Source organism: Eubalaena glacialis, chromosome 9 (assembly GCF_028564815.1).
Source record: "Eubalaena glacialis isolate mEubGla1 chromosome 9, mEubGla1.1.hap2.+ XY, whole genome shotgun sequence".
In the NCBI taxonomy this organism is placed as follows: domain Eukaryota; kingdom Metazoa; phylum Chordata; class Mammalia; order Artiodactyla; family Balaenidae; genus Eubalaena; species Eubalaena glacialis.
This window is the reverse complement of record NC_083724.1, coordinates 23,648,327-23,673,850: the sequence shown is the minus strand read 5'-3', so window position 1 is coordinate 23,673,850 and position 25,524 is coordinate 23,648,327. Positions and strand designations below refer to the sequence as shown.

Genomic DNA, 25,524 nt, shown 5'->3' with positions numbered 1-25,524 from the left:
AAGAAAGGTCTAAATTGACATGAAAAAATAAATCTTCATGATAGAAAAACAGAGCTTCATGTGGGCTCTACATCTGATATGGTTGTATTAAACATTTTGGAACAATTAATTTGGTGGTTGTCTCTTTTCTAGGATTTTTAAAATTCTAAAAATTCTCAATTCCATATACCCAATTTAGATATTTTTATATTTTTCTTTGTAGCTTGCTTTACTGGTTTTTTCCTGAAAGAGAATGACTTGCTCCTCTCTGTTCTCTGAGCAGCCTCTGGGAATTGATACAGAGGAGAGAATCTCTGTTGGTTGTAGGCTCTGTTCTGCAGACACCCCCTAATCCTCTGTTTACCACAACATGAGTCTATTACCATAGAAATGATAGCTGAGATCCCAGATTCAACATCACTGACTTCACAGCGGGGCCTCGTAAGTGGAGAAGCCACGCTGACAAGGAAAAGCACAATCACTACTACTATTATCAGAAGAGTAGACAGTCTGTGGCCTTGAAAGAAAGGGTAATTGTCAACATCGCAATAAAAATGCATGAATGAGCTGTGTTGTTGGGATATGCTGTAGCTCATTTTCTGTGTAACACTGCCTGACTAAAAGTAATGATTTGAAATTTTATGTCATTTAATAGTTTGCTTTTAAAAGGTCAGCAGTTTCACTTGATTGCATTTGTCTCTCATTGAGATAAGAAACAAGCAGATTCTAATTCATCTTTACAGTGCTGTTTCTGTGCTCGAAGACTTCCCTTTTCATGATGCGTTGTTTTTCTTTGTGTTTGTTTGTTTGTCTTGTTTCTATTAATAGAAGAGAGTGAACCTGAGCAAGATACTAAAGGTATTTTTTTTGCTTTCTGCACTGCTTCTTTTTAAATGTATGGTTCGATTCCATTGTTTATTTCTCTGACCTTGCAAACAACTCTGAGTGCCATGATTTTGTAAGGAAATAACAAACGATGTACGGGGAATATTAATTCAGCATTTAACAGTGTTATTAGATGGGCTGCCTTATTACATAATATAGTTATTGAGCATTTACTTTTATTAAGAAAAGTTTGAATCAACAGAAATGTTTAAACTTTGTACCCCAAACTCTGAAAATGCAAACAAAATGAAATGACGTAAATCAGCATGAGAATATAAATCTCACACAGATTGGAATAGAAAGATCCTCTGACCAAAAGCCTTGGGGGGACAGGAGGTGAGGGTGTCACAATCTTTGGAGACTTGTAACAATGTCAAGGTGCCAGCTTAGGTTTTTACTGTCATTACTTGAAGTGGACAAGTATTATGCAACTGCTCCAAACCAAACCAAATCAATCAAACTGTTCTAATCTAACTTTTGTATATTTTGGATGAAATTCACAAGTTCTCATATAATACAGTTTGGCTCTAGGAATAAACCCTAGGGTGGTATTCTTTGAAACAGCACCTCCTTATCTTAGTATTTCAAATAAGGTATCCAAGATGTTTTCCTATTTCTAAATATCAGGCTGCTTATAACTAAATTTAGATAAAATTATTTCACCTGCTCCTGTGTGGTTTTGGGGGGGGTTGTTTATTTGTTTTTTAGTTTTTGTTTTTGCTTGTTTTCAATGTACTCCTGTCAGTGCTGGTTTGAATCAAGTAGCCTCAAAGAACTCTTTAAGAGAAGCTAGAAAATTACAAAGAAGGAAAAGAACGAAAGAAAAAATTCATGCAAACTTATTGTGTCCTTTGAAATAATTGCTCAGAAATAGAATTTATAAGGGACTTCAGTATTCTTCTGGTCCTACTCGCTTACCAAGAAAAGAGAGGCAATTCATCTCAAGCCAAACTGCTTATTAATTTCAGGATTTAACTTGGGTCCCCGACCTGTTAGGCTTTCCATTACCCCACCAGGGAAATTTCAGAGTGTACAATGGCCCTACTTCCTTATTACAAATTCAGATTACCCCTTAAAATGACAACCAATGATAAACTTTATTATATATCTGAAAGTGCTTTGAAAAATGGAATGAGAAAGATGGGGCAGTGTCGGGGGGAAGGAGGGAGGGAAGGAAGGAAAAGAAAAGAAACAGAGAGAGAAAGGAAATGGGAATACAATACGGTTATATTATACAGAACTTTGGAATCACTGGCTGCTTAAGCCCAATTTTGAATACAGGATTCTCAACCTGCAGTTAGTATTGTAAACTTACCCCAGAGAAAGTAAAGCCCAAAACTCAGGACTAGATACCATGAGAGAAAACCCAGGGATAAATAGATTGCCCGTGTCTATTTTACATGTTGCAGATGAACAATAACATGCTTGCCCATAGGAAAGCAAGTCAGAAACAGCTCACAGTGAATTGGAGAATGATGGATAAAACTATTTGTAGAAAGAAGAGTTGGATAATTTTTTTCTTTAAAAATCCACATCAAAACAATTGTAAACATTTTCCAAATTACTCAGTAATGTCATGCCCCTTCTATTAAACAGCTTGTTTATGCAACAAAAACACTTTTATATTGTCTTTCACGCAAATAAAAGGTACAGTAGGGATATTCAAGGGACATTTATTTGCTATGAAACCTATCACATTACTTTTAAAATGGATGACTTAGAACGAATTTTCAGTTTGTGGCTACCGCTAAAACAATGGGAGTTTATTATTGAACTATGTTTAAGTTTATTATTACAGGTATACTGTTATCCATGGAGCAGTCTGGCATTTATTTTTAATGGCAACTGGCTTTATTGTTTTTAATGTTTGATAAATGTGGTGAAATTTCCTTCTCCATCCCTTCACCTTTTATGCTTAGAACTGGTAACAAATACTGATGGGTATAAAAATATTAGCTTTATTGCTGATAAAGCTGGATTGAAAAATAAAGCTTTCTCTTCCTTCATCCAAGAATTAGAGTCAAGTGATCTACTGATTCCTCCCCACACCTTCACCTTTCACCTGGAGTCGTAGGATGAAGAAGTCCTGACCTGGAGAACTTACCTACTGCATATTAACCCATACCCTCCTTGTTTGCTGGGGAGCTGGCAGAAAGATGGCCCAGAGAGGATTGAGATACTCATCATATATACAAGCACTTTTCCCTAATCTCACCAATCAGAGGAGTCACTCACTCACTCATTCAACAAATATCTATTGAGTGCCTACCATGTACCATGCAGGGTTCTGGGTCGATTGATCAATGAACCGACCAATGATCTGTCTATCTATCAATCAGCTTGTGTTAATGAACAAAGCAAGCTTTGCCCTTCTGATGCTTACATTCCAGGAGAAGAGACAGCCAAAAAACAAACAAACAAATCAATACTTATGACATGGTGTGAGGGGGATGTGTCGAGAAAGCATTATGAGAAGACATCTGAGTCAAAACCCAGAAGACATTTGCAACCTTCTTTGAGGGAGGGAAACTGGCAGGAAAGGTGTAAGCTATCTTTCAATACTGAAAAAAGAGTCAAGTTTCTATTTTATCTTTTGGCAAGAATGTGGGAGGGCAGGAGAGACCAGCTTCCCTTTATTTCCTGGCCTTTTTTTTTTTTCTCTTAACCCATCAGACTTAACAATGAAACCCATGATCAGCCAAGGGTATATCTGCCCCCTTGGAGCAGGAGGCCAGCAGGTTGTCAGCACAACCGTACATTCATGAAGCCATCTGCAATGTCAATGGTGCTCCTTTCTGTACCCTCCTGTGCCCCACTGGACCTCCCAGAAGGTTCTGATATGGGACAGAGTAGCACATTAATTAAATGAACTCCAAGGCTACGTTGACCTCTAGAACGATGATGGATTCTGTTTTAGTTATCATCGCACATAATTCTTAACTGTGTTGTGCAATATGGATCATCAGAGGTTTTGCAATGAGCCCAAATGATATTCCAAATAATGTAACGCCAGCCAAAAGAAGAGAAAAAGCCATAAATTACAAAATAAATAAATAAATAAACAAACCCTCCCTTATTATTAAATTTCCAGGAAGAATTTAAAGTCCCCAAATGAAAATTCTTGCCTTTGTAAATTAAAGCAGAAAAAAACAATCTAGATTTCATAGTTTTCCAGTTTCTTGTGTTTCTCATCTTCAGCCAGAAGGCTCTCGTTCAGGTTTAAGGGCACACTGACTATTGTCATCTTCAGCAGCCGCTGTCTACACTTTTCCAGCATTCATGGAATTGAATTAAACCCGCTCTCAATCTTTCAAGGATCCTGCTTTTATTCCCAGATTCTCGAAGGCAGTGGGACCCATAAAATGATCATTGCAGTAGACTCAAATTCAAAAAATTCTGGACACACAAGTATAGCCCCAACCCCTACAAGAGTTATTTCAGCCAAATGATGAATGTGGACTCAATTATGCTGTGCAATCTAGGTCTCCATTATTGTTGCCAGAAAACATCAGAAGGAAAAGAATCCCTGGGTGTACCCTCGCTCGGATGCCAGTCACTCAGTGTTAGTTATCAAGGGTCCACAACCTGTGAACTTAGACTAAGTTGGGAGAAATCTCCTATCAGGTGTTCAGATGGGGTACCATGTTCGTCGCTCTGGAAGAAATGTACACTGCCTCCTAGCTGGCTTGTCTTCTTGAGAAATTTAGACTTTGCAATGGGAACAGCCTCTGTCTTCTAGTCTTGACTGACACTTCCTTCAGACCCATCCAGCATTTTGCAACTTTTTAATTTTCCATTTCACCTTGGAGCCTTGTTTTTCTGGAACTCCAACAGAGGTGCAGCCTTCACCCCTATTTTAAGAAGGCAGTTTTAGCTCTCACCGCCAGGCTCTCAGGACTGGCTCCATAATTTGTGGACCAGGTGCAAATGACAGTGAGGGCCCCTAGTTCAAAAATCACTTATAATTTCAAGACACAGGCAGCAGAAAAATAAACGAAGCATGGGGCCCTCTAAGCATGGTGCCCTGGGGGACTACACAGGTCACTCGCTCTTGGAGCTGACCCTGCTGACCACCATAATGACTGCTATTCCTCTTGCTATGGAATTTTTCAGGTTATAACTATTGCCTGCTAGGGAAAATTTTCCCTGAGTCCCACATTTTGTTTCAATTTGGAATCATCCCCCACAGAGCTCTGATCTAAAACTGTTGTGGTTATTTCTGAACTCTTAGGACTGACATCTCTGACAAATGTTTTTCCTCAGAACCTTACCCTTCTTCAGGTTTCAGGTTTTCTAGTACCTTATGCTATTTCAATGGCAAAAGAGGTATGTGTCCCATTGCATGTTTCTCTGGAGCTGTAGAGTAGGCTCTACTGCAATTTTTAAACTTTTTAATGTTAAAACTTTTCAATCTTACAAAAAAGTAGATACAGTAATATATTAATAGTAAACTCCCATGTTCCCATCACCCAACAGCAACAATGATCAATAGTCTACCATTTTTGTTTTATCTAACCCAGTACCATTTTATTGCTGCTGGTTTATTTTAAAGCAAATCCCAGACATGAATTCAATCAGTCCATATGTACTTTAAGGCTTTTTAACGCAGTCACATTACCATTTTCATTACCCCATCCATCCCCAGTTAGCACTAATTTCTTAATACCATTAACTACCAGGACAGTGCAATTTTTATTTGATTGTCTCAAAAAACTTCTTTTTACATCTGATTTGTTGCATAAGAATCCAAATGAGAATTCACACATTATATTTAGGGCTATGCCTATTAAGTCTTTCTCAATCTATAATAGTTCCCTCTTTTTCTTTTTCCCCCCAATGTTATTTATTTGGTGAGGAAACAAAATAACTTGCCCTGTTCAATTGTCTATATTTGGGATATGATTGAATTGTATCCTTATAATGTTGTTTAACATGTTCCTCAATCCTCTGTTCTTTTGTATATTGGTAATTAGACCCCAGGACTTACTTCAAATCAGGCTCAATTTTGTGTTTATTTGGGGCAGGGGGCAAAATTCAGCTTCCTTTTAAACATTAAATCCACTTTTTTTTTTTTTTTTTTTTAACACTTTTGCCTTGAAGTTGGCACCTTCCTTCCTTTTTCTTTCTCCTGGCTTTAGGGTCCAACATGTGTATTTCTAGCATGCTCTTCTAGAGTCCACCTCTTAGAGTCCTCAATATCAAAAGATAGAAAGGCGAGTTCAGTGATGTTGAGCATTCTTTCACGTGTTTGTCGGCAATCTGTATATCTTTGGAGAAATGTATATTTAGGTCAGAAATGCAAATGAAAACCACAATGAGGTATCACCTCACACTAGTCAGAATGGCCATCATCAAAAAATCTACAAACAATAAATGCTGGAGAGGGTGTGGAGAAAAGGGAACCCTCTTGCACTGTTGGTGGGAAGGTAAATTGATACAGCCACTATGGAGAACAGTATGGAGCTTCCTTAAAAAACTAAAAGTAGAACTACCATACGACCCAGCAATCCCACTACTGGGCATCTACCCTGAGAAAACCATAATTCAAAAAGACACATGGACCCCAATGTTCATTGCAGCACTATTTACAATAGCCAGGACACGGAAGCAACCTAAGTGTCCACTGACAGATGAATGGATAAAGAAGATGTGGCACATATATACAATGGAATATTACTCAGCCATAAAAGGAAACGAAATTGAGTTATTTGTAGTGAGGTGGATGGACCTAGAGTCTGTCATACAGAGTGAAGTAAGTCAGGAAGAGAAAAACAAATACCATATGCTAACACATATATATGGAATCTAGAAAAACAAATGATTCTGATGAATGTAGGGGCAGGACAGGAATAAAGACACAGATGTAGAAAATGGACTTGAGGACAGGGGGAGGGGAAAGGGTAAGCTGGGACGAAGTGAGAGAGTAGCATCAACATATATACACCACCAAATATAAAATAGATAGCTAGTGGGAAGCAGCCACATAGCACAGGGAGATCAGCTTGGTGCTCTGTGACCACCTAGAGGGGTGGGATAGGGAGGGTGGGAGGGAGGCTCAAGAGGGAGGGGATATGGTGATATATGTATACGTATAGCTGATTCACTTTGTTATACAGCAGAAACTAACACAACAGTGTAAAGCAATTATACTCCAATAAAGATGTTTAAAAAAAAGACGATGATCAATAGATTGTGGGCGTTCGATTCTTGTGGTTAAGGACAAAATTTATATTTTCCTCACATTTATTATGTTCTAAAATATGATCAGAAAATACAAGGTCCAATTGCCATCTCTCTAAAAAAGAAAAAGAAAGGTGAGTTCATCTGAACCTGCAAATCTGGAATTAGAACTTGCAAAAAGCATACAACTGTCAAATCATATTCTCCTATATCTCCTTGAATTATGTAACCCTTTTAAAAAGGTATTCAAAAATCAGACTAACTTCTAATACAGCTGAATTTGATCTAGCCTTGGCCTGTACATCTCCTGTCTAGTATATACTATCTCTTCTGTACTTTCCTTTCGAATACAGACTCCACAAATTTCACAGTTTTAGAAGAACTAAGCATCAAAGCCTGGTGTTAATTGGAATTTCATAGTCTAATATTATGATCTATGTTTAAGTCCCAGAAGACAAAAGGCAAGAGCCAAAAAAAAAAAATCATGTTTGCAGTAAATGGGCAATTAAAAAGATTCCATAATGGTCTAAAGAACACTGGATTTGAAGTCAGAGGACTTGAACTCAGGTTTCTCACCCATCAGTTTTATTACTTTGGGGAAGAAACTTAAATTACCTGGGATTTGGTTTCTACATCTATTTAATAAGAGGAGAAATCTAGTTGATCTCTGAAGTCTCTTCCAAGATTAGTGATTCTGTGTTTCTAAGTACCCTTCAATTTATTGTACATTCTAAACCTCATCTCCACTCTTCAATTAAAGGTAAAATTTCTTTTCACACCAAAAGAACTTCCTCTTATCTAGTTAGTGGGGATTCAGCCTCAGAAAAGAATATAAATTACCCATTCTCCTGCCCACTTTTGTCTAAAATATTCCTTTTCTTTTTGACCCTGTATGCTCATCTCACTCTCTGAAAAGTTGGATAGATTTTGTCTGCCCTCCCACTATGATACAGTTGAAGATGTAAAGCACTAATTAATTAGTTCATTAATTCAATTAAATATTATTACTTTGGTAGGCACTCTCCTAGGTACTGAACAAAACAGGCAAGGGTTTTGGTTGTTGAGGACTCACGGTCTACTGCAGGGAGACAGACAATAGACAAAAAAATAAATAACTTCAGATAGGGGTAAGGTCTGTAAAGACAATGAAACAGGATGATGAAAAAGCGAATGGGGGGAAGGTTAGACTTTATGTTGGATGGTCAAGGAGGCCCTTTCTGAGAAACTGTCACTTAAACAGAGACTTAGATGATACAAGGAAACCACCACATGAAGATCTATGGGATGAGTGCTCTAGGCTGAAGGATGGCATGGGCTTCTCTTAAGTTGGGAACAAGCTTGGTGTATTCTGGAGTGGTGAGAAGCATAGGGTCATAGCATAAATGGCTTAGAAGCCAGGGCATAGCATTTGATATTATCCTTAAGACAGAGGGAACATGGAGGATCCTTCACAGGAGAACATGATCTGATTTGCATTTCTTAAAGACCACTCCAGCTTGACTATTCCCTGTAGGAGAGTCACTCACCACTTCTGTTTTCCTAACAGTTTTTGCCAGAATCCTGCGGCCTCCTGAATCCCACAATGTCACCTTTGGCTCCTTTGTGACCCTGCGCTGTACAGCAACAGGCATCCCTGTCCCCACCATCACCTGGATTGAAAATGGAAACGCCGTGAGTGCCAACTACATGGAAACTTGTCTGGGGAAGACGCACTGGTGGTGAATTTCAGGGCAGACCACTTATTTGTAGAGTTACCTTGACCTCTGTCATTGGTCCCACCTGCATCTCCATTTTTCAAAGCCTTCCAGTATTTTCATCCTAGAAGTCACTGCCTTAGAGACTGAACTCCATAGGTTTACTTCTTTCCTTGTATCATGGGGATAGTAGAAAGTCAAATTCATTCTTTATGCTTTTGTGTAAAAGGGAAGTGGTATTAATTCCTTCCCACACAAAACTCATCAGTTTCAGAATTAGTTCACTGTTGGAGCCTACTTTGATGAAAAGTAATCCAGAATTAGAACCCATGTCTGTTAGTGCAACAAAATTTTCTTTTCATTTCTAATACTGGTAATAATAACTAATATATAGTATGTGGTTGCTATGACCAGGCCCTGTTCTAAGCACTTTACATAAAAACATTCATTTATTCATTCTACAAATATTATTGAGCATCTCCTGGGCATCAGGCATTATTCTAGACATTGTGGATACAGGCATAACCAAAACAGGTAAAGTTTCCTGCCCTCAAGTTGCTTACATTGTGATGGGGAAAAACAAACAATAAAATAAGCAGATGGGAGAATCTATAGTCTATGTGCATAGTGTCAAATGCCATGGAGAAAAATAAAGCAGGAAAATGAGAAAATACAATCTCAGGGGAAAGATTCCATTTTCAATAAAGTGGTCAGAGAAGCCTTATTAAGATGGAGATATTTGAGCAAAGATCTGAAAGAGCTGAAGGAGGAGGCTATGTAGATAATGGGGGGATGATAACCAGGCAAAGTCACTGAGATAAAGGTGCACCTGGTATGTCAGAGGAACAGCCAGTAGGTCAGTGTGGCTAGAGGTGAGTGAGCAAAGAGGAAAGAGGTAAGGGGTGTGCATAGGGGTTGTAGATCCTATAGGCTTATATAGGTCAATTGGTACAACTTGGCTTTATTTGAGTGAGACGGGATGCCCTTGTAGGTCTGTTTCTGTCGTCTGTTTTCCTGCTGACTCTTTCATTGTGTTTTGTTTCCTTGTGTGCCTAGTTATCTTTGACTACCTGCTGTTCATTGTTTTGAGAAAAAAAAATGTCAGAGATTAATTTGAGGTCTAGATAAAGGTTCTTTTCTCCAGAGAATTTTTGTTTGTTTCTGCTAGGGACCAGGGGCTACTACTAATCTTAGACTGCCTTAAACTTGTTATAGTAAAGTAACTTGTAGTCTTGTTCTTCTTTAACTCTCGAATTAAATTTTAGGTGCCATTTAAAATTCACATCTTATTTGGCAGTATGTTTTGTGGCTTTTCCGTGAAGCTGTAGGAGTTGTCTTAAGCCTCTCAAAGTAGTGTAAAGAGATGCCCTAAGAAAACTGGGGAACTGACAATATGACTTTATTAATTTGTCTTAAACTCTGTGAAAACAGTTAATACAGAAAATGGAAAGACATAGGCTTTTAAAAAATTCAGTGTTTTCAAAAGGCTCCTATGAGTTTAGAACTGGAACATATATGATTATTCTCTGTTGGAGTTGAGGAATAGTAACAAAAGCCAATGGTTAGAGTTAGTTTTGGTCTTATTGAGACTCCAACTTCATCTTTCAAGATGTGATTCACAAAAAACGGAAAGCAAAATGGATTCTTCGCCAGAGATTCTAAAACAGGAATAACATAAACGAATGGTAACTTTCTTCCAGGAAGAAAGCAAAAGGCCATCTGCAGTTCTCATGGTCAGAGAGAGTGTTACTCTTACAGCCAAGTCTTGTTCTTGGTGCTACTATCCAAGTCCAAATAGAAATCGAGATGACTGCCCCGTGCTGATGCAAATCACAGGAACTGGAGGCAACTGCAGGCATTTAATGTTGGACAAGTATCCAACCAGAAAAGTCTATTGAGGAGAACAGAGAAGGGCCAAAGACCTGGTATCATTCTGGGTGGGCGGGATTAAGACAAATGCAGAGTTGGGAGCTATTTGACACAGAATAAAACAGAATTTGAACTGTGGCTTTTCACTAACTATAAGCCAGTGAACTACATAACACACTACCAAGTGCAACGAGTACTTTAAAAGATGTGAATGCTCCTTTTCTCCTCCTCCATGAACATGCCAGTAAACTAAAACCCTGAATGATTACAGCCAAAGAACAAGAGAAAAGCAAGCAACTTACCCCAAAGCCATCAAGAATTCTTTTGCTTTTATCCTATGGAAATATCATTCATTTTTCATGAAAATTTGTAGTCTTAGATGAACTCAGAGTGAGCAGTAATGTCACTTTTGTTTTACAACGTTGGAAATAATAGTTTGGTGTGGCTACAGCAGAGTTTACTTTTCTAAAAGAAAATATCCTTATATTTTGATAACCAGATTTATTTAAAGTTATACCCATCTCTCTATTTATTATTTTGGCATTCAGATAAAAAATGTAGAAAATTTGCACATCTCTCTTGTTTTGTCCAATCAATATAGTTCCTAAAATATGTTAAAAGTTGAATCATTTTAACTTATTAGAAGAATTTTATAAAATAAATAGCCAAATCATCTGTGTTGAATATTGTGGTTTTTGAATTTCCTTAAAGGGAGGCTCACCTATATATTATACGTATTTTTTTTTAATTTATATGTTTATTTATTTTTGGCTGCGTTGGGTCTTCGTTGCTGTGCGCGGGCTTTCTCTAATTGTGGCGAGCAGGGGCTACTCTTCGTTATGGTGCACTGGCTGCTCATTGCGGTGGCTTCTCTTGTTGCGGAGCATGGGCTCTAGGTACGCGGGCTCCAGTAGTTGTGGCACGAGGGCTCAGTAGTTGTGGGTCGTGGGCTCTAGAGCGCAGGATCAGTAGTTGTGGTGCACGGGCTTAGTTGCTCCACGGCACGTGGGATCTTCCCAGACCAGGGCTCGAACCCATGTCCCCTGCATTGGCAGGCAGACTCCCAACCACGGCACCACCAGGGATGTCCCTATACATATTTTTAAGAGGCAGTTTTTTGGTTTAAAGAACACGAGCTTTGGAAACATCTTCTCTCACTAACTGGGTAAACCAAGATAATTACATATATCAAGTGGAATATATTAAGTTGAATATTTCAGCAGCCAGATCGAAAGAGGTCAATATTCGTAGCTATGTTGATCAAAAACAGCATGGGAAATTTTCTCAATTGTTCCTTTTTCTATGATGCATAGACAGACATTATTACAAGTCCTAAACATGGACCATATTGGGCCACATCCTAAAGGTCCCTGAGACAATCCTAGCCAGCTGGGACTATTTGCAAGACAAGGTCATAGAAGCCAGAATACCATTCAGAGGCTTCTCTATGTTGAGGTCAAATCATGATGAAGTTGTGGGATTATCCATAACTCGGGATAGATTCTCTCCAAACAGCATTATTAATATATTAACGATATGTAAAAAATATTCCACCTATACTGCCTCGCTCAGAAGGCTTTTACATACGTTAAATCAGGTGTGAACTAATATGCCTATTTAATAGAGTTCCTGTTCGATGGCCTCATTTGAGGTCACTGTCCCAACACCACACATAGAGCAGAGAGCTGTTTATCCATCTCTTCCAGGTCAGTATGCCTGGGTGACTTGGAGAAATACCATATTTACTGTAATACCAGATAGAGTCACCTCAACTAAGTCCTCAGCTTCGCCTCAGCATACCTTGGTCAAAGCGCCCAGGAATAATCTGAACTCATCATTTTGAGCTTTTAAACCTGAAGAGCAAAATGATCAAAACGCAGGGCAAAGGGCTGTTTTGAATTTTAGGTCATCAAAAATACTAAACTGTGGGTCAGGCTGCTCCATGAAGAAAGAAAAACAAATTCAAACGATGACTAACAAGGCCTGCTGTGCGTGAGTCACAAACTGAATCAAGCCAGGCCTCTGGAAACAGGAGGAAAAGCTCTTAGGAATCACATAATAATCAGGCAATGAGCCTCAGAACTTGCTAGTCTACTCGCTGAACTATGTCAGCACCTGGATGATGTCCAGGAGAAGAGAGGTCAGGCGGTTTAAAACTCACTTCTCTTTCCTCCCAAGAATGTTTTCAGTGACCTTGAGGAGTGACTTTCCTAGGTGTGAACATGAAAATCGTGGGAGTTTAGTCAGCATTTGGGGGATTACTCGTTTCTGAGTTGTCTCCCAGGCACTGACGGTACAGACCTGCTTCTTGAAAGAGGGAATGAACTTTGCAAAGGAGGAAGGTAATTGTTCTATGGATTTCACATATATAAACTGGAAAGGGATTATATTTATAAACAAAATATCCTGAGAGCATTAAGGCATACTGACTGACAGAGGTTTGAGGTCTTCAGCTTTTTTCTCAATGTTGCTTTGTATTAAAATTCAGGGAGAGTCCAAAATTGTATTTCACCAAAAAGCACCTACTCTATAGCACAGGGAACTCTAATCAATATTCTGTAAGACTCTATATGGGAAAAGAATCAGAAAAAGAATGAATATATGTATAACTGAATCACTTTGCTATATACCTGAAACTAATAGAACATTGTAAATCAACTATACTCCAATAAATTTTTTTAAAATTATATTTCAAATTGTTCAATCCTTTCCATCTAACTTGGACACTCAAATCCATAAGAACTTGCACCTCTGATAAATATGATAATGATGAATTCGGTTTGAATTCCCAACTGCATGTATGTCTCTTAAAGATACTTTTCTCTCTGCCTTGTCAATTTCTCATAGAGTCCAGGCTGCTTATCTGGGGAAAATGCCACAATACTTGATCTGACCTGGGACGTTTCCCCAGTTAAGGTAAATTGATGCTCACATAAACCAGTGTTTCTCATAAGGAGACTAATAGCGCAGGTAAAGAAAAAGACGAAGAAGCTAATTGAACAAACTTTCACTGCCTAGTTGCTACAGAGAGTGCTGGGTTCTGGGGCCAGCCAGCCACCTAGCAGCAGAAGGATGGAAAGTTGGTCTCACCTCAGGGCTTCCCTCCCCCTTGCTGGTCTAACTGTGAAATCTTCCCTCATGTGAAACAGTAAAATAACTGGCTCTAAGTTTTTCATTCTCTACTAGACAGAAAGATCTCTTTCAAGGCCACCATGGTACTCATCCCTACTCCTCCAAGATAAGGTCAAGGTAAACCATCAGCTAATTCCTTGATTGTCATTCCATTCACACTTCCCTCAAACCAGCATTTTCCCCTCATATAAGCAATGATAATTAAACAATAATTATTGAAAAGATGGTAGAGTGCTTAAGAAAACAGTGAAGAAAGAATCACCAGTTTAAGAAATGCCACCACTTTAACAATGACATTTAAGTCAGATATTTGTTTTGTTCATGGTTGATTTGAGGTTGTTATTACTGTCGTTTTCTAATAACTCTATTCTGTTTTCTAGGACTAGGGAAGGCACTAAAGCATAATGATTAAAAGCACAGGCTTTGGGGTCAGACAAACTAGGGTGTAAATTGGATCTCTGCAACGCAATAGAATGTGCTAGGCAGCTGTCTTTCTCACAGAGTTGAATGCTGACAGCTAATAAGCATTTACATAAATTAACCTGTCAATTATGTGCTAATATGGCATTGATAGCCTGGCTCTTTGAGGACATTTGATTTTCTGATTTAAGTAACGAGGCAGAAACAGAATTGGCTTTACAACCATTTTTTCCTCATAACCATTCACCATTTGATGTGCATTTATGGGGAACTGAACAGGAATTATGAAAATAAGCCCAAAACTCTATAACCTCTCATAATTGACTCTATCTTCAAGACAGAGAGACATATCTTGGAGGATCCACACAGTATATCCTTTCCTACCTTGCATTAGTTATCTATTGTTGTATCACAGACATCCCAAAGCCTAATGGCTTAAAACAATAACCATGTATTAATGCTCACAAGTCTGTGGGTCAACCGGATGGTTTTGCTGATTTGGGCTAGGATTGCCTGCTCTTGCTGATCTAGCCCCTGTGCTTGGCAGGTTGACTGGGAGCTGATTGGTCTAGAATGGCCTTACTCGTATATCTGGGTGATATTATTGGCTCCTAGCTGGATCAATGAGGATAAATGGGCTATATGTGCCTCATCCTCCAGCAGGCTAGCTTTGGCTTGTTCACAGGAGGTCTAAGAGCAACAAGAAAGCAAGCCACAATGTGCAAGAACTTTGCAAGTCTCTGTGTCTTTCTAAAACATGTCACAAGCCAATGAAGATTCAAAGCATGGAGAAAGATGCCACCTCTTGAGGGAAGAGCAACAAAGTCACATTGCAAGGTCATGGCATATGGAGAGAAAAGTTGTTGGCAATTTTTGCAATCTACCACATGCCTTTTGATCATAATCCTTATCCTTTTTCTTTCCAGGCAACTGATATGGCATATTAGAAATCCTTGACCTAATTCTATCTTCTTTTTCCCCTGACTCCACCAGGTTTCTTCTGGGTCCATTCAAGAAAGTGTGAAAGACCGAGTAATTGACTCAAGACTGCAGCTGTTTATCACCAAGCCAGGACTCTACACATGCATAGCTACTAATAAGCATGGAGAGAAATTCAGTACTGCAAAGGCTGCAGCCACCATTAGTATAGCAGGTAGGATGGATTTTCACAATTGCATTGCTCCAGGAGTGGAGAGAGTTGGCACTATTCCACAATATCTTTCACTGGGGAAAATCTTTTTTTTTTTAATCTCTGACTCCAGTCCCGTTTGGGATATTTCTTCCTCCATAGGGATACTCCAGAGGTTGACCTAGATAATTGACTTTGGCTGATTTGTTGCTTCAAAAGCTAGATTCTCAAATACCTGCCCAAGTGATGGGTAACAGCTTCCAGGAGTTCATTTCTTTTTCTTTCATTTTCTTTTCTTCCCTTTCTTCTTCTTTTATTCTTCCCTTCCTCCCTCCCTCCTTCCTTCCTTCCTTTCATCCTTCGTTCCTTTCTTCCTCCCTCCCTCCGTCCCTCCCATTCTTTTTCATTCCTTTCCCTCCCCTCTTTCTTCCCTTCCTCTTCTTTGTTTCTTGGGATTAATCAAACTTTCCAAGGCTCTAAAGAGGAAGTTGGCAGATATTTAACATGGTTGTGCCAGTTTCTGCATGGCTACATTTTGAGGGCATTTTTACTTATGAATATGTGATCTACCTTATGGTCTTTCCCCTTCCTGTTTCATGCAAGTGATAGCAGGACCTACAGGTATTTTCAAGGAAGAGGGCTGACACATGGATTTCTAGGATACTTGTGTTGAGTTATAAAGGTTTATTTTTAAAACTTAAATGTCCCAAAGGCTTCTGAGAACATTTGTGGAATTCCTAGAGATGGAAATAATCCCTGTATCAGGAAATGCCAGGCATGATAATATTCATAGCATGTCTACTGTCCAAGGGTCAGCAGAGAGATGCTTGGCCTCACATGTAAGGCAAGCACTGGTAGAACCTGTGCCCAGGGCCAGCTCCCCAGAGCCTACTATTTCTTATTACAGTGCCACTTCTTAGATCTTCCCTGATGGGGAAATTTCCAGTAATGTTTGTGATTTTTTCGCATGAGGTGAATAAAGACACAGAGAAATACAAAGGGAGCATTGGACAAGGCTGGCCCTCTGAGGCATGTCCATGAAGGAAAGAGATTTCAAAACCAAGGATCCCTTCTGCCTTCTCTTCCAAGGATATATCTGCCTACAGTATCTTGAGACATCATATCAGTTATTTGAGAATTTCCACTGATGGGAAGTCATTTTCCCAGAGAAGGGTGAGATTCTTAAAAGTAAATTCAACTCAATTTAACAAATAATAATAAAATGATTACTATTCACATAGCACTTTGTTGTTTACGAAGCACTCTTACATGCATTTATTAAATACACTGGGCTCAGTCCATTGCGTTAGGTAAAGTATGCAAACTTAATTAACAAATGGGATCATTAGCAATGGAGTCCCAGTTTTTCAGGGACTCTCAATCTAAAAAGGAAGTCCATCAGTCACAGACATTATGGCACAGACTATGTTCTATGCAGAAGCACAAAGTACAACAGCAGATACAAGAGAGAGAGTTTAAGGGAATCCTTGGGAAAGAGGTACCATTTGAGTTAGAGATGACAAGGTCGAAATGAGTTCAGAAAATAGCAAGTCATGATGGAGACTGAGAGTGAGGTGGAGGATGGGACGAAAGGTTTGAAATGTGAGCTCTAGCTGGGTTATGAAGAGCCTGAGTAGGTTGACTGTATTCTTCAATCAATGGGAAGTCATTTAATTTTTTTAGAGAAGGCAAGTGATATGATCAGATATATTCTTTATCAAATCAACAGATGTCGGGTGTCAAAAGATGGGGAGGCATGGTATGCAGTTAGGAGGCAATTCCAGGAGTCTGGAAAAGTCATGAAGGTCTGAACAACAACAGCAACAATTGGTAAAGAGAGAACAGGGGAGATGCGTGAAACCTATCAGGAGAGAAAAGATAAGATTTGAAAGTGTTTGAATGCGGTAGAAGGAGTTCAGATGTGTCTGAGATTTTTTGAGGAAAGTGTCTAGGACAAATAATAACAGATAAAAGAACATGAGAAGATTCAAGAGATAATAAAACAATTAAATTTTTGATGCTTTTTTAATTACTTGGAATGATTCTCACTATCTTATGTTTTATTTGATATTTGATCAAGACCCAGTGTTAAACACATAAATATATATTTATATAACCTATATCTGTATATTTACAACGTGTGTGTATGTGTGTTTGTGTGTGCAGAGAGAAGGAGAAACATTTACGTATGAATTCTCAAATCCAAGAAAATAGACTGATCTAATCTAGCTTAGATTAGAATCACCTCCACTGGTTAGAAAAGAAAAATTAATGTTGCTAATCTGAAGAGAGTCTCATCTCAGGTAATTATTCAGTCATTCAAAGATCAGTTCCCTGCCACGTTTCGTCCTCCCCTTTCTCCTTGTATCTCTTCCCTACATGGAAAGAGAGAAGGAGTCTTGGATTTATGCGGTGGTGTCCTCTGGACCCGCCCTGGTATTTGGTAAAGTCTACAGCTAGAGAACTAGTGATCTCATCTCTTGGCTTGGTTGGGACCCAGAGGACCTCCCTGTCTGGCTCAGCCCCACTGAGGCTCTTCCTGTAGCAGCACAACCCTCTATATCTCAGTCAAATCCTTCATCAAGCCCCTCTCTAGAGTCTACTCTGCAACGTCTGCATGTAGGTCACCCTGGCTCTCCTTATAATACCAGATATACTAAAAATCCAAGTCAGCTCCTTCCTTAACCCTCATGCAGCCTGAAGCAACTTGTGGATCACTTTCATGTTACACAAAATCCAAAAAAGATTCACACCTACCAACTCAGTTCTGCTGTCTACCCAACCATGTCATGCTACCATTTTTACACTAATATGGCCATCCTATGTCAGGGTAAGAGGTCCCTAAAAGGTTCTCTGCTTTTAGAGTCCCAAATAAGAAGTAGGAAAAACTCCCTCTGCTTTGGCTTTTTCCTTAATTTATCAATATACCTCTCTTCTAGGATTTTGGTCCAGAGAAAGGAATCTATAAAATGTGTATCTGAATTCTTAATTCCCCTACTTTCCACCTTTCTGCAACATACCAAGCTGAAGGGACTGGTCAGGGACTCCCCCTTTAGTGCGGTAACCTTCAGAGCCCACCCATCATAAGTACAAAGACAGGTGTGAAGGCAGTGCTATGATCAATAAAAAGAAGAACCTGATAAAATGGGTTTATCTCCCCCCCCACAAAGACAGATCCATCACATGACATGATCTCCAAGATGCTGAAAGGACTATAGAGCATAATTACCGCCATAGTGTAAACGGCAACACCACCCCTTTCATCTCAGTCCTAGTCCAAATGAGAACCTGATCCAACACCGTTAATAAACAGAATATACCAACAGAGGAAGCTGTAATCCTAAAGAAAATGATGGTATCTTCTGGTGGTAAAAAGAGCCTTAAAGTGTGGACAGGCAGCATAGAAGGGCAATGTCCCAGAATGCAGGGAGAAGTCATTAATGTTGAGAATAGACCAGAGTGAGAATGAGGGCAAATAGCAATGGCAGCCTGGGGGAAAATAGCAGGAGAATCTGCATGGGGAAAGCGATGGTGGGAGCAATGTGTGAGTTGGCACATAGCAGCAGAGAGGGCTGGAAACTTGCCGCAGCAGAGGTGAATGCAGATAGGGAGCAGTGACCCCAGTAGGGGCAATGGTCGTGTAGACTGAAACCAGTAATGACTTGACTTTAGCCAATGGGCCTGTAGGTACCGTATTTGAATAATAAATGTGAATCCATCTGTACATAGAAAAAAAAGTTACTAAAATGAGTAGAGGGACTCCCTCACGTAGCTAATTCATAAAAAGCTGCAAGGCCCTTTTGTTCATCCCCTGATCTGTTTTTCCTGTTGGATCCCATTTACTATGAGACTTGAAGCTCCCCTACTTTTCCTAAAATTTCCCCAGGCAGATTTAATGAGGGTGTCTCATGAGTGCATTGGAATAAGACCTCTGAACCCCATGAGACACCTGCCATTTTTCTTCATCTCCTTAACCCGTTCTTTTCAGTCAAAGCTTCTAGATGCCTCATAAAAGTCTCCCTGCCATCACTGAGGAAACTGTTGTACTTCCCAACTCTGGGGTGCTCCCTGAACCAATATTTCAGGGAAGTGAGGCCACTCTGGTGAAAAAGGGATTCATGGAACCACTTTAATTCAGAATCATTTCAAAGCACGGTCTTATTCTTTCCAGATCTCTCAGAGCTTGGTTGTGACATTCGCTCTCTCCACTTCTGCTTTTGGCATCTCTCTCCATTGGCCTCTGATGGGGCTGGCCAGAGGTCCAGAGCCTGGTGCCTCCCCTGGACATTTTGGCAATGCTTCCTTACCCCAAATTCTCCTTTCTCTCATTTCAGCCATCCCCATCCTCCCCTAGTGTTCTGTAGTCAACAGTCCCCTTTGTCACATTCTCTGTGTTTCACTTTGAAGATTTCACTCCGTCTGTTTATTTACTCATCCCAGCAGGAAAACTGGAAATAGAAAAATCTGGTCTAGTGCTTAGGATTATGTGTAATGATATTTCTAGTGTTTGAAAGACAACAACAAAAAAAATAAAGATCAGCCTTCATTTTCCCAAAACTCTTCCATGTGTATGCCCAGATTCATATGTATTATTTGAGAAATGTGATATACTTCTTTCTGACTCATTTACATTTGCTGTTAGTCATCAAAAGCAGCCAGAAAAACTTTTGGAACCTCTCCCTATGAACCAGGAAGTTCCATTTCCCCTCCAGTCACAACCTCAAAAGGCTCAAGTTGCAATTTAAACTCAGCAGGATGCTGGGTTATTGGCAAGATGCCTTCTCTTTGTCATCAGCCCTGTGACAGAGACCAGCAAGACACCTCATGATCACTGTAATGAGCATAGTCCTGGAAGAGCCAGAGGCCATCAAAATAGACACAGGTATTAAATCTACCAAACATTTAAAGAAGAATTAACACCAATCTTTATTACCCTGATACCAATGTCAGATAAAGGCACTACAAGAAAACGAAAGGCGAATTTCCCTGATGAACATAAATGTAAAAATTCTCAACAAAATTCTAGCAAACCAAATTCAACAGCACATTAAAAGAATCACACACCATGATCAAGTGGGATTTATCTCTGAGATGCAAGGATGGTTCAACATACACAAATCAGTTAGTGTCATACACCACATTAATAGAATGAAGGATAAAAATTACATGATCCTCTCAATAGATGCAGAAAAAGCATTTGACAAAATTCAACATACATTCATAATAAAAACTCTCAGCAAATTGAATATAAGGAACATACCTCACAATAAGGGCCACATATGACAAACCCACCGCCAACATCATACTCAATGGCAAAAGGCTAAACACTTTTCCTCTAAGATAAGGCACATGACAAGAGTGCCCATTCTCACCATTTCTATTCAGCATAGTACTGGAAGTCCTAGCCCAAGCAATCAGGCAATAAAAAGAAGTAAAAGGTATCCAAATTGGAAAGGAAGAAGTAAAATTCTCCTTGTTTGCAGATGATACAATCTTATATATAGAAAATCCTAAAGACGCCACCAAAATCTGTTAGAACTAATCAATGAATTAAGTTCCACATACAAAATCGACATACAGAAATCAGTTTTTTTTAATACACTAACAACAAAACATCTGAAAAAGAAGAAAACTATCCCATTTACAATAGCACCAAAAACAACAAAATACTTAGGAATAGGTTTAACCTAGGAAGAGAAAGATCTGTACGCTGAAAATTACAAGACATTGATAAGAGAAATTGAAGACACAGATAAATGGAAGATATCCTGTGTTCATGGATCAGAAGAATTAATATTATTAAAATGTCCACAGCACCCAAAGCTATCTGTGGATTTCATATACTCCTATTAAAATTCCTATGGCATTTTTCACAGAAATAGAACAAACAATTCAAAAATTTGTATGGAATCACAAAAGAGTCCCAATAGCCAAGCAACCCTGAGAAAGAAGAACAAAGCTGGAGGCATCACACGTCCTGATTTCAAGCTATATTACAAAGCTATAGTAATCAAATCAGTATGGGACTGGCATAAAAACAGATGCCTAGACAAATGGAATTGAATCAAGAGCCCAGAAATAAACCCACACATATATGGTCAGTTAATTTATGACAAGGGAGCCAAGAATATACAACGGGGAAAAGACAGTCTTTTCCATAAATGGTGTTGGGAAAACTGGATAACCATATGCAAAAGAATGAAACTGGACCTCTATCTTACAACACTCACAAAAATTAACCTGAAATGAATTAAAGACTTAAACACATGACCTGAAACCATAAAACTCCTAGAAGAAAAAACAGACAGTAAGTTCCTTGACATCAGTCTTGGTGCTGATTTTTTTGGATATGATACCAAAAGCATAAGCAACAAAAGTAAAAATAAACAAGTAGGACTACGTCAAACTAAAAAGCTTCCGTACAGCAAAGGAAACCATCAACAAAACTAAAAAGCAACTTATAGAATGGGAGAAAATATTTGCTAATTATATATAAGGGGTTAATATCCAAAATATATAAAGAACACATACAACAGCAAAAAAACCAAACAATCTAATTTGAAAATGGACAAAGTATATGAATAGACATTTTTCCAAAGAGGACATACAGATGGCAAACAGGTACATGAAAAGGTGTTCAACATCACTATTCCTCAGGGAAGTGCAAATCAAAACCACAATGAAATATCACTTCATACCTACTAAGATGGTTATCACCAAAAAAATAAGAGTTAGCAAGTATTGGTGAGAAAGGAACCCTGACCCACTGTTGGTGGACTTGTAAATTGGTTCAGCCACTATAGAAAACAGTATGGAGCTTCTGCAAAAAATTAAAAATAGAACTACCATATGATCCAGCAAACCCACTTCTGGATATATATCCAAAGGAAATGAAAACAGGAGATCAAAGAGGTATCTGCACTTTCATGTTCATTGCAGCATTATTCACAGTAGCCAAGATGCGGAAACAACTTAAGTGTCAACAGAAAAATAGATAAAGAAGATGTGGTATATACATATAATGGAATATTATTCAGCCACGATAAAGAAAGAGATTTGGTCATTTGCGACAACATGGATGAAACTTGAGGGCATTGTGCTAAGTGAAATAAGTCAGACAGAGAAAGACAAATACTGTATGATATCACTTATATGTGGAATCTGACTCATAGAAACAGAGTACAGTAGTGGATACCAGGGGCAGTGGGGTGGGGGAAAAGGGGAGACATTGGTCAAATGGTACAAACTTCCAGTTATAAGATGAATAAGTTCTGGAAATCTAATGTACATCATTGGTGATTATAGTTAATACTGTATTATATACTTGAAAGTTGCTAAGAGAGTTGCATTATGTAACTGTAGCAAATCAACACCTTGTCCACCTTAAACTCACACAATGTTGAATGTCACTTATATCTTAATAAAGCTGGGAAAAATAGACACAGGGATCCAGTAGAGGAAAATCCATGTTTGTATTTTCCATTCTCAATGGCATTAATAGGTCCTTCACGAAATACTGAGGTCCAGAGTTCTTTTCTGTGTATTCAGTCTGAGGGTACAGGAATGAGTCTGTGGTCACATCCCTCCTCTAACATAAGCCACTCCTCATTCTACCAACACCCCCACTGTCTGCAATGCCCCTTCTTTGAATTGACCTCAGAGTCTGGGGATTCTGGTCACTAAATTTAAAGCTCAAATGAAAATATGTAGCATAACCAAAGCTGGGCAGTAGGGAGAAATCCGATATGTTAGTATTGGAGTTTCCCACCCTCCCAAAATGGACCATGTATTTTTATTTTTTTAATGTTTATTGAAATATCATTGATTTACACTGTTGTATTAGCTTCCGGTATACAGCAAAGTGATTCAGTTATATATATTCTTTTTCATATTCTTTTCCATTATAGGTTATTACAAGATATTGAGTATTGTTCCCTGTGCTATACAGTAGGTCCTTGTTGGTCATCTATTTTATATATAGTAGTGTGTATATTTTAATCCCAAACTCCTAAATTATCCCTCCCCCCCTTTCCCCTTTGGTAACCATAAGTTTGTTTTGTGAGTCTATTTCTGTTTTGTAAGTAAGTTCATTGGCATCATAGTTTAGATTCCACCTATAAGTGATATATATGATATTTGTCTTTGTCTGACTTACTTCACTTAGTATGATAATCTCTAGATCCATCCATGTTGCTGCAAAATGGCATTATTTCATTTTTTCTTATGGCTGAGTAATATTCCATTGTGTATATATACCACATCTTCTTTATTCATTCATCTCGTATTTTTATTTTCTATATTTTGAGTTGATGTTTCACATTATTACAGAAAAAAATTAGAGCTTTGGACTCTTATTTTATAGTCGATACAGCTGATTGAACGTACTGCCATGTTTCACACTCTCTCTCATGTCTCATCGTCACACTCCCGTGTCCCCCGCAATGTTCCCCCCAGTTGTGAGACGTGGGGTGATGTAGCAGGAGCACACGACTCCCTCTATCACCCAGGGTTTCAGCCACGATAGGTAGAAGTGTTCTTACCAACAAAACAGGCCCCGTCCCTTGGCATTTCATGGTGGCTTCATCTGGTTTCCAATGGATTAAAGGTGTTTGTTTTTGTTTTTAATAAAAAGGAAAGGAATAAATGACTAACAGCCAGTAGCCGCACTAAATTACTACCAGCTGTTCTGCAGCTAGGCTCAAGAGGTAAGCGTTCTTTTTACAATCAGGCAGCTTTTTTATATTAGATTGGCTGTATGTTTTAGAAGAGAGACAACATTTTATTGGCTTTTCCAGATAATGGAAAAGATACTACAAATATTGATGACTGTTGGAAGTTTTTGAAATTTTTAAAAATCTAGTTTTGAGATAAAAGCACTTGTTTGTAATCGGAGGCTCTTGGACCCCTTCCCTGCTCCCCACTCTCCCCGCCCCGCAAAAAAGAAAATGTGACTGGAGAAATTTCTGTACGAAACACATGGAAGCCTAGTGAATCATCCTTTGATTCTCTTAATATTCTTGAAAAGACTGAGCACCCTTAAATGACCTTGATTTTTTTTTTCCTCACTTGTCCTTGAAATAGAAGCCTATCTAAGCTTAGTATCTCTTCCCAAGTTCTATGGCTGGATTCTCTTTGGCTCTGGTTGATCTCCATGGTATTGAATCCTCTCTTTTACATCTTAAATTGAGGGCTCTTTCATATACATAACCTTGGCCTTTTCATGTTTCAACAGGTTTCCCTGCTCAGCTGCTATTAGAGTCTGCCTTTACCCCTTCCAAATTCTATACCTTTTTCTCTGTAAGAATTTCCTCCTGTTTCTTCCATCTGTTCTCTCCAGAAAATGTGGGGCCCCTTGTTAAAAAATTATTAAGTGTTTCAAGATGATAACAGCAGAACATTAAATTAAGCATGGGGCCCTTCTGAGTGTGGGATGCTGTGTGACCACGTGAAGCCAGTGGGTCTGTGAGAATCACAGCTCCACCACCCTCTTCCTGTTCAACCTCTCTCCTCTTCCTGTTCAACCTCCACTTCTTGCTTTCTTGATGCAAAGTCCTTGGGTGGCCAACAGAGGGAAATTCTGACCTATGATACTGCCTGGGCTAATGAGGCCATGGTTGACTCAGCTTGAAAAGAAGAAATCAGTTCCTGGAGACATTTAATATTTTCTTACTCTCCTTCTCCAAATCTGCCTGTTAATGCAGTATGTGGCCTCCTAGCAGAAGCAGGGAACTTTTCAGAAACTTAGAGATTAGAAGAATGAAAATTATCTGTTACAAACCTTGAGATGAAAATGTACTAACTTTTGTTTCTTTTCCCCTTTAATTTGATTTCCTGTGGAAACTTCCTTTCCTGTTACTAGAATGGAGGTAAGATATTGTTATACCAATGTTTTGTTTCGCTTTGTTTGACATGCCACTTATTGAGTATCTATTATTCGTTGAGTACGGTAATCTTTCAGAAAACTTTCTAATTTCTAATCCTTTTAATACTCTCACAAAATGATGATGAAGATGAAGATAGGCAACATCTGTTGAATACTTACTATGTATCAGGCACTGTGCTAAGAGCTTTACATGCATTTTAAAAATTTATCCTCAGGACATGAAATAGGTGCTAGTATTATCCCTATTGTACAGAAAAGAAACTAAGAGAGTTACTTTGAACTGGAGAGTACACATGACTTACACAGTTAGTATATGATAGGCTTGGAAAAGAGACACAGAACTGACTCCCAAA

General features: G+C 38.8%; 1 protein-coding gene across 5 annotated transcripts in view; it reads left to right on the top strand.

Annotated features, from left to right (window-relative positions):
* Positions 1 to 25,524, top strand: part of MUSK (muscle associated receptor tyrosine kinase) — a 91,146-nt gene that overhangs the window by 47,373 nt on the left and 18,249 nt on the right. For 3 of the 5 annotated variants that reach the window (XM_061201053.1, XM_061201050.1, XM_061201049.1), the window contains exons 6-8: positions 8,591 to 8,715; positions 15,153 to 15,312; positions 25,148 to 25,154. In XM_061201053.1, the coding sequence (XP_061057036.1) occupies positions 8,591 to 8,715; positions 15,153 to 15,312; positions 25,148 to 25,154 (292 nt within the window). Of the gene's footprint in view, positions 1 to 807; positions 838 to 8,590; positions 8,716 to 15,152; positions 15,313 to 25,147; positions 25,155 to 25,524 lie in introns of all 5 variants that reach the window. The other 2 variants (XM_061201052.1, XM_061201048.1) reach the window with 1 other exon arrangement.